At 43.7% G+C, this 10,710-nt stretch overlaps 1 protein-coding gene across 1 annotated transcript; it reads left to right on the forward strand.

Moving 5' to 3' along the window:
- Nucleotides 1–3,058: 3,058 nt before the first annotated feature.
- Nucleotides 3,059–4,453, forward strand: LOC123173428 (uncharacterized). Its single transcript, XM_044589908.1, has 2 exons — nt 3,059–3,945; nt 4,063–4,453. The coding sequence occupies exons 1-2, from the start codon at nt 3,151–3,153 to the stop codon at nt 4,426–4,428; spliced, it is 1,161 nt and encodes a 386-aa protein (XP_044445843.1). The 5' UTR covers nt 3,059–3,150; the 3' UTR covers nt 4,429–4,453.
- The last annotated feature ends 6,257 nt before the right edge of the window (nt 4,454–10,710 follow it).

A 10,710-nucleotide genomic window follows, 5' to 3' on the forward strand; every position in this document is an offset into this window, starting at 1 on the left:
TTGTTCTCCTCGGCATACCATCCTCAAACCGACGGCCAAACGGAGGTGACGAACCGCACACTATCCACTCTACTTCATGTCTTGATCAAGAAGAACATCAAGGAATGGGAAGCATGTCTACCCATCGCCGAGTACGCCTACAATCGTGCAAGACATTCAACTACCGGCAAGTCCCCCTTCGAGGTCGTCTACGGTTTCAACCCGTTGTCCCCATTGGACATTCTACCACTTCCTCTCCAAGAGCGCACCAACATGGATGCAAGTAAACGAGCAAGCTACATCAAGAAGATGCACGAAGATACAAGGCACACCATTGAGCGCCAAGTACAACGTCAAGCAAACAAGCTCAACGCCAACAAGCAACCCATCGTCTTCAACATTGGTGATCTAGTGTGGCTACACCTTCGCAAGGACCGCTTCCCCAAAGAACGCAAGTCCAAGCTTCTCCCTCGAGCCGATGGACCTTTCAAGGTGCTAGCACGCTACAACGACAACGCTTACAAGATCGACATACCTCGAGACAAGTACAACGTGAGCGACATCTTCAACGTCAAGGACCTCGCACCTTTCCATGGAGATGAAGCTTTTGATCCGAGGTCGGATCTCTCCCAAGGGGGGGGGGGAGATGATGCGGAGCATCCCACGATCATCCCCATGGACATACAACCGTCTCATCAAGAGCCAAGAGGACCCATGACACAAGCTAGAGCTAGAGCTCTCGAGAACGAGGTGACCTCCTTCCTTATTGATATCGCATATGATCCACTCGAGACATGGCTACTACCTAAGTCCGATATGCTATGAATGATTAGGTGTCAAGGGGAACCTCCCGAGGATGCACGTGAAGACGGCCAAGCCGCCAAGTCCATGGATGAAGAGAACCAACGGAAACGAGCAAAATCACCTTCCAGGCCCCGGACATCCGGCCATGACCCCGGACATCCGGCCCCTGGAGCTTCTACCTCAACATGCTCCAAACTGCCCAAGTCCCCAGGGCCCGGACATCCAGCGTCCAAGCCCGGACATCCGGCCCCCAGCCCGGATATCCGGCCAGATGCCCGGAAATCCGGCGCCCCTCTCCCGATTCGGCTGAAACGGTCGACCCAGCCCGGACATCCGGGTTGATAGCCCGGACATCCGGCGCCTCGCGAAGGCCCGAACATCCGGCCCGACGCCCGGCCGTCCGGCCTCCCCTGCCTGCGTGCAATGCTTCCGGGACTTGTCCCTTGTACCCCTTCGCCCCGAGACTATATATACTTCATCCCCTTCCTCTTTCTGGGGTTAGCTTAGGTTTAGCTCATGTTTGTGTGAGAGCCTTGCTCATCCACTTGGTTACTTCTCCTCGGAGCTCAGGACCTCTTCGGAGAAGATCCCCCAAGCGGATTCAAGACCCCCTTCTAGGGTGGACCCCATCAAGACCTCCTCTCGGAGAAGAACGGCTACTCGTGTATCCTTACCTTTGTTGATTGTGGATCATATGTACCTCTTTGTGTTCGGTGATCTAGCACTTGTGTGATTAATTCCTTGTTGGTTGAGCGATCTCTCTCTCGTTTCCTCCGTGTCTCCCTTTGTTCTTCCGCGTGTTCTTCGTGATTCCCCGTAGGATCCGCTCCAACGTGAAAGATCGTCCACGTAGGGTTCCGCCCTACATCAGCATCTAAATAGTTCAGTAGTGCTAAAAAAATCTAATTAGTTCAGTAATGCTCAAAAAATCTAATTAGTTCAGAAAGACATTAGGAGATCAGCAAAGTGAAGAAACAAACTGGCACCTTGGACGGAATATTGATAGGAACAAAACTATCAACTTGTTCATTTTTTTAGCAATTCCATGAATGCAGAACCAGGGAAATATGGTGCAAACAGTTTTGGTTAAAACATCTTTTGAAGCAGTCAATAATTTCAGCTTGTAAATCCCATAAATTTCTCAAAAAACATAATAAGTAAACATGAATATGCTCTTACTTGTTCCAACATCAAGAAATAAGGATTGGGCGCATATTGGCTACATCCCTGTCGGGCATCGTGGCCTCGTATTGGAAATATTTGCTTCTGTGCTTTCAATCTATCAGGTGTTCCAAGCGCCTACTGGATGTCGTTTGTGTGTGTATGTGAGCATCTAAAAAAAAGTCAATCGTTCATCATGTTAAAGGAGAAGAACAATTATTCTATCGAAGAACATCAGCACATAATCCAACTTGATCTTAAGTCCATGTCCTGGACACCAAATCCATTGAGTACACATAATTAAAATATGCAAATTGATTGAGCTATAATAGTTTTGATGTATTTTTATAGTTCTGTAGTTCTGCTAAAAGCAAGTTGGAAACTATTATTAGCAAAAGATTTCAGCACCTACTCAATGTTTATATCCGAAATTTAAGCATCCAGTTTGTTAGACAAAAAAAAATGCAAGCAACATCATGAACGACTCTCCATAAGTTAATTATCCCAGATGAATTAGACTGTACAACAAGCTCACCTTTGAAAACAAATTAGGCCTGGCCTGATACACCAAAGAAGAACCTGAAAAAAAATGAAGTTCAACTCCTCATAAGCATAACATCAAACACGTTGTGGGCAGAATCTGAACAGAAGCACACATTTATTTGGGAATAATGCAGTTACTGATCTGAGAGAGGGAGAGGAGCAGCACCACGCCATGACCAACAGTACAAAGGGAGATGTGAGGTAGCCCTACCTGTTGCAGTGTGTGCGTAGCAAGTCACCAGATAGCAGTAGCACAGCGTGCGTGCATCAGACATGAGAGAGCGAGAGAGCTGCACGCATTCAAGGGAACCCGAGAAACGCCATGTCGTCTCTCAGGCGGAATGCGGACCCCCTGAACGCGAACGCCCAGAAGCACTCCGTGCTTTATTAGTAGGGAAAGATTAAGTAAAGATAAAGATATTGTACGTATTCACGTATTGTTGTGACTCCGGCCGCCCGGAAAATTGGCGGTGCTCGAGCTCGGACCAAACCGTGATCCTCACGCAACGTCCATACTATATCTCCCAATTGGAGTCCGTGTCCACCTCCACCTCCCTCTCCCCGTCGGCCCGTTCGATCGATCCTTCATAAGCAACAAGAGAAGAGGCAGCAGCGAGGAACGAACCAAGCAGCTGATTGATCGATTCATCGAAGAAGGTGGTCATGGACCGACTGCTACCCGATGTAGTGCTCGCGGACGTCCTCGGCCGTCTCCCGCAGCGAAGTCTCGCCGTTTCGCGCGCCGTCTGCAAGTGTTTGCGCGACATCATCGACGATCTCAGCCTGCTACGTGCGGACCTGCTCCCGCTGTCGCTAGGCAAGATCTTCACCAACTTCAAGGCCATGGAACTCTCGGAATTCTTCTATCCCGTCAACGACCCGACGGCAATCTCACGCAGCTGCCTCCTTGGTATAATTGACGACCACTGTAATGGCCTTGTCTTGATTAAATACATTGACCACTTTGTGATGAATCCTATCACACGACAATGGGTGCTTTTGCCCCCGCCGCCGCCCCCGTCGACGGAGATGAAGGACTTCTACCAAAACGGGGCCAAGTATCTTGTGTTTGATCCCACTGTCGCGCCAGACTATGAGGTCTTCTTGATTCCCCATGTTCCAGGGAGAGATACGTTGGGTCTTTTGTCGCTGGAATTGGAATGGCCACCATCGCCATTTATCTTGTCAGTTTATTCATCAACAAGTAAGCATTGGGAGCAGAGGCCCTTTGTTCGGAAAGGGGACGCCATAGGGTCTATTGGTCATATTCTACAAAGTGAAAAAGAGAGAGAGAAGCACTACGGTGTTTACCTGCGTGGAGCACTTTATGTGCATTGCCAGAATGATTATTTCTACAAAATATCACCCTCAAACGGCGAGTACCAAGTAATCAAGCCACCGCCAGGTATTGAGACAAGCAATCACCGTCAAGTTTATTTGGGCAAATCACGGAACGAGGTGCGTTGTGCCATAGTAGACTGTTCGTACGAACTCCGGGTTTGGATCATGGATGAATCTCACGGACAATATGAATGGGTCTTGAAGCATCATATTGACATTCTGCATCTGATGCAGAGACAAGACAATCTACAAGTCGACGGCCCATGGTCTTCACAAGAATATTATTATGATGATGCTGGCCATGATCACATGAAGAAAGCACCACAAGAGTATTGTTATGATTACTTTAGCATACATAATGAGGAAGGACCAGCCGCTGAGGGAACTCGACTTGCTTTTCTCGGATTCCATCCTTTCAACAAAGATGTCGTCTTCTTGACGGACACATCAGAACAAGGATTTGCCTATCATCTTGAGAGCTCTACAGTTGAGCACTTAGAAAAGCTAAACCCAATGACCGAATCTGTCTATTACAACCCCCGAACATTTGTAGAAGTGTCTTTTCCTTTCACGCCTTGTTTGACAGGAGAATTATCGTAAGATATGTAACTTGTTATAAATTCATGATGACTGTTCACATAACTGCTCTATGGGCATGAGGCAATGCATGTAACGGACATGGATTATCTACACCTGAGCTCAAACGCTCCCTTATGAACAGTAAAATCGAAAAAATAGTAAAAAAATAAAAAATTCTAAATTTTTCTTGTGATAAACTTTGACAAATGTTTTGTATGCTTACAAAATTTGAGCACGAAATGACATTCGTCAAAATCATGGAAAAAAACAAAAACAACTTTCCAAAAATGCTAGTTTTGAAAACATTTTGGAGTGCTGAATTTGTTTTTTTTTCTGCCGAGCCTTCCGCGAATGTCATTTTGTGATGAAAATTTGCAAGCATACAAAACATTTGTCAAAGTTTACCACAAGAAAAATTCAGAATTTTTTTACTTTTTTACTGTTTTTTTATTTTACTGTTCATGAGGAAGCATTTGAGCTCGGGAGCAGAATAGGACTTTCACGAACATATATGTTATTGGACATGTTATTTGGTTCACTATCAGTTTCAAGATGTCAACTTTGCTAAAAAAATCCGTGTGTGAATTAACTTTGCTATTCATTTTATGCTCGTGTAAGAAGGAACTTGAACATATGCCTGTGCTTCGCAACCGGAGAAAAAAAATACCGAGCATTTAAATTTAGTAAGAATTATATGTGCAAGTATAACCCTGTGTGCACACCGAGAAGGAACATTTAGGTTATGGATTTCATCATGTGTGAAATAATCAATCCAAAAATAGTGAGCATTTAAATTTAGTAAGAATTATATGTGCAAGCATAGCCCTATGTGCACACTGAGAAGAAACATTTAGGTTCTGAGTTTCGCCACGTGTGAAGTAATCAATCCGTCATTTTTCAGTTCATTGATCTAGGGGATTTAAGGTATGAAGTTTGAGCATACATTTAGATCATGGGTTTTGTTTGGACATCGCACGTTAAAGAAGGCCCCGTGAATTATTCAATCTATTTTTCCATTCATTGGAGGAGATTTTAATGTATGAAGTTCCGTAATGAAAGTGACGTTGGTCTTCTTTTTTCCATGTACAAACCATCGATATAGTAGAATCGGAGTTAATTCTACTATGCTATTTTTCCGTTCATTGATTGGAGGGATTTAAGGTGTGAAGTTCCATAATATGGGAGTGAGCTGAGTCTTCTCTTTTCCATGCATCTAGCTCAGGTAGTCGGGTCTTCCCTTCTTTTTTACTCGAGTAACAATCCTCAAGAAATTCAAGGTCCTTTTCCAGCTAGCTCACGTACCAATCCATCCATTCTTTGTCCAACTTAATCGATCAATCTTTTATCCAGCTTAGTATATGTAGTTTAGAACACGTACATAAATTGGTACGGCTGCATGTAAAGGAGCAATTTGGGACTATTTTACATATTTTTGCCTTATTCACATGTAGTTGGGCTGGCTAAGTGGCATGGGCTATGAAAGCCCAGGCACCGAAACGACCTGTGTTTGAAAGGCACGAGTACCTCAAAAACCCAACCAATTGCTGCCAGCCACTCGAACAAAAACATTCTGCTAACCAATCACCAGCACAATTTACGAACATAGTGCAACGACTAATTAGAAACATTTTTTTGATTCTTTGGATCTTTTTTGAACTTTTCAAAAAATAATAATTATTATGAATTCCCGAATATTCTTGAAAACATGAACAAATTTTGAAATCCCGAATAAGTTTTCAAAAATGTGAACAGTTTTTCGAAAATTCCATACATTTTTCGGAAAAACACAAAAAATAGAAATGTGAACAATTTTTTGAAATTCACAAACATGTTATGAAAACATGAAACTTTTTATTAAAAAGACGAACATTTTTTTAATTTGTGAACAATTTTTTAAAACATGAACATGATATGAACATTCAGAACCATTTTATAAAATATGTATTTTTTTTAACACAGACATTATTTTAAATTTGTGAAGATTTCACTAAAACAAGTTTTTTTCAAATTGGAACATTTTTTAAAATATTTTTTTAAATCATGATACAATTTTGAAAGACACAAACATGTTTTAAAAAATGGGAATAATTTTTCATTTTAAGAAATTCATGGTCCTTTTCCAGCTAGATCACATACCAATCCATCCATCCTTCGTCCAGTTTAATCCATTCATCCTTAATCCAGCTTAATACATGTAGTTTCGCACACGTATATAAATTGGTATGACTGTAAATAATAGAGCAATGTGGGACTATTTAAAATATTTTTGAATTTGTTTTTTTTAAACTACAAGTTTTTTTAAAATCTCGAACAATTTTTGAAAACACAACATTTTCCAAATTTGATTTTTGAGTATTTTTAAAATGAGAAAAAAATTAAATTTTTGTGCATTTATTAAAATGGTAAAAAAATATTGGAATTTGGAACATTTAAGAAAAAACGGAAAATAGAATTCTGAACATTTTTTAAAAATTTTGGATGAAGAAAAGAGTAAAAAATAAAAATAAACTTGGAAAAAGTGAAAAAAGAAGAAATAAAATGAGAAAAGAACAAAAAAAGAAACAGAACACACAAAAGGGAAAACGGGTCGGCTCTATCTAGGCCGCCCTGTGCAAAACTCTGAGTATTTGCTGCCCCGTGCACAAACATGGTTTTCCCAACTACGTGGGCAGGAAAATAAGTGAGCTGGTTTCGCTGGGCCACAGCATGCACCGCACATACAAAAAAATTGATAAACTTTTTTTTCCTTTTCTAGCAGGTGGACACAAAAGTTTAGTACCACTTTGGATACAAAAATAAATTTTACGACGGTGAATGGATAAATTTTTTTGGGTATATATGTATATACTAGTAAAATGGCCCGTGCGTTGCAACGGTATAATAAAATTGTGGTCTTCAAATCAAGTTTCTAATATTCACACTATATGTATATACACGTATTTGAATATTTGTGCACCAATCGGTGCATATGCGGGTGTAAGACACGTGCATTCTAACATGCTCACAATGGATCGATGTTGGACTTGATCCTTGATGCATGTTTTTTAAGTACATTCTCGATGCGTGTATGAGAAGCAAAAGAAAATGGCAGTCTCACGATGGATGAAAATTGGAGGGCCCTATGATGTAGGAAAAACTCAGAGGAATGCTCACTTTAAATTTTAAGACTGGCGAGGTGGATAATTTACTTCAACTTTAGGGACACTTTCAATGAGAGATAAAATTTCAGAAAAACAATTAATAAATAATATTTTTCTTTCACTAGTGACGTCGATTTGTGTAGCAACGACGCCTTTCTATAGATGAAGACTCTCCATATGAGCCAGACCTCTGTTTGGGATTCCCAAGATACTCGATCAACGTCAAACTCATCATAGAAACCAATAGTCAAACTGAAGTCTCCTCTAGAAAACATAATTTTTTTTTGAAAGTACGCCAAAGGCGTACCTTACTTTTATAGAAGGGGAGAAACAAGAGCACAGATATACAAGAGAGTTTGGATGGAAGCGAGCTTCCATCGGGAACACACACTCTAGCCCTAGCACACCCTACAATTAACCTATGCCAACATTCTCAGAAAACGTGCCATAGCCTCCTCCTCCCAAACCGGCTAGTCTCCTTTCTCTGAGCTCCGCGATGATGGCAAGGGCCAAGTCTGGCGCCGTCATCTGTTGATTAGTCCTATGGAACACTCTAGCATTACGCTGCTTCCATAAGGCCCAAGTGGTAGCAATGATCACCGTGTCAAACCCACGCTTGGCACCCTTTCTGTAATGGGCTCTCCTAGCTAACCACCACTCCAGCAAACAGTCCTCTTGCTCCGGGATGCTGCCCTGCAGGCTGAGCGCGTCGAACATGTAATGCCACACTTCTCTCGCGTAAACACATTGAGCAAGAATGTGCTCTGCGTTATCTTCTTCTTGAAGGCACGTGTAGCAGGCAGAAGGAGCATCCTGGAGGCCATGCCTCGCTCTACGATCAAAAGTCCATATTCGGTGTTGAACTGCCAACCAAGCAAAAAATTTGCACTTGAGGAGGGCCCAGCTCTTCCATATGCATGCGGCATAAGGGACCCTGTCAGCGCCGAAACAGAGCCTGAGGTATGTGGATTTAGCCATGTAACCACCAGAAGGATCAGCCGGCCAAGAGAAAGAATCTTCCGCATGGGGGTCCCGGTTCACCGTGCTGATTGCAAGGTTTAGGTGAAGAAGTTGCAAGTGGCCACCAAAGTTAACTACACCTGAAATGTCATGCAACCATCTATCATTTTGCAAGCCTTCCTCAACCGTGCGATGGTTGATCGTTCTCGTGTCAACCAAGGCATATATGTACGGCGCAATGTCTTTGACCGCAAAGTCGTGTATCCATCTATCTCTCCAGAATAACACTCTGTTGCCCACACCAACCTCAATGAGCACCAGACTATCAAAGACCGCTCGAGCCTCTTTGTCCACGGCCATTGGAAGCCCTTGCAACGGCCTCTCAGGGTACGTCCTTCTCAGCCACTCCCATCTCACTCTCAAAGCCAAGCCTTGTAATTGCATGTTGCGCACGCCCAGACCTCCGAGCCACGTGGGTTTGCACACCGAGTTCCAAGCCACCAGACACTGACCTCCGTGAACTTTATCTTTGCCGGCCCAGAAGAAGGAGCACATCCATTTATCTAACTCCTCAAACACCCAAGCAGGGGCGTCTGTAACCATGAAGTGGTGGATAGGCTTAGCAGAGATTACAAACTTAACCAGCACCAAGCGTCCCGGACGATGCAACAACCCTCTCTGCCAGGCCGGGGCAGACTTCTTGGCTTGGTCGATCATGGGCTGCCACTCCACCCTAGAGAGCTGACGAATGGCCAATTGGAGGCCAAGGTACTTACATGGGAAACTCCCCATCCGACAATGTAAAATGGACTCGACCCGTTCCCGGTCATCGTTGTTCCCGTGGATCATGATGGCCAGCGACTTTTGATAGTTGACCCACAGGCCAGAAGCAGCACCAAAAGTGTGTAGCACGGATCTGACGAACGTAAGGTCCAGCACCCTGGGTTTGACGAACAGCGCCATGTCATCCGCATAGATCGACACTGATTGGTGTCAGCGATGCCAGTGAAGCTACTGCTAACACCATAACTCTCGGCCTTGATCATGATTCTAGAAAGCACATCCATGGCGATCACGAAGAGCAAAGGCGAAACCGGGTCACCCTGCCTAAGGCCCTTGGCATGGGTGAAACTTCTACCAGGTACTCCATTAACAATCACCCTTGTGCTAGCCGTTTTGAGAAGGATCGAGATCCAAGTGCACCACTTGTGGCCAAAGCATTTTCTCCTCATCACCTCAAATAAAAACGCCCAAGCGAGTCGAAGGCCCTTGATATGTCAAGCTTCAAAAACACGCTGGCCTCCTTACACGCATGAATCTTCCTGGCAACTTGTCTAACAAGAAGAAAGTTGTCGTGCAAGTGTCTTCCACAAATAAAGGTGGATTGATTTGTCGTGACTATCTCCTTCATTCTTCTTCGGGCTCTATTCGCAAGTAACTTTGCAAAAATCTTGGCCACACTATGGGGGAGGCTGATGGGGCGGTAGTCTCCCACTTCCTCGGCCTCCGGTTTCTTCAGGATCAGCACAATATGAGCGCAGTTAAGCTTGCCGAAACCGCGTCCATCTCCCACATAGAGCTTTAGAAGCACCGACATAACTTCGTTCTTGATAGTGGACCATGCTTTTTGATAAAATACTGCGTTGAATCCATCCAGCCCTGGCGCCCGATCCGGGTGCAATTCCTTGATGGTTTTCCACACCTCCTCCTCCGTAAAGATCGCATCAAGCTCCACGAGATCGTGCCCTGCCATGTCAAGGAAATCCATATCCACATCTACCTCCCTAGCAGCGGCACGACCCAACAACTGCTCATAGGCTTCGGTGAAGATCTCCTCCGGGCACTAGTGTAGAACCGGGCATTATCACCGGTTCGTAAGGCCCTTTAGTGTCGGTTCTGTAACCGGCACTAGAGGGTGGGGCCTAAAGGTCCCCCTCCCTTTTAGTACCGATTCAACACGAACCGCCACTAAAGGGTTACCATGTGGCACGAGCCAGCGCCGGGGGCGGGGATACCTTTGGTGCCGGTTGGTAACACCAACCGATACTAAAAGGTTTGGGGGTTTTGTTTTATTATTTATTTTTCCTTAATTTTGTGTTTTCCATTTAATTTTTTTTCATTTGCTGGTATTTTACAATACTACATATTGTACATGGTATATATATATATATATATATATATATATATATATATATATATATAT

This window comes from Triticum aestivum, unplaced genomic scaffold (assembly GCF_018294505.1).
Source record: "Triticum aestivum cultivar Chinese Spring unplaced genomic scaffold, IWGSC CS RefSeq v2.1 scaffold32393, whole genome shotgun sequence".
Lineage (NCBI taxonomy): Eukaryota > Viridiplantae > Streptophyta > Magnoliopsida > Poales > Poaceae > Triticum > Triticum aestivum.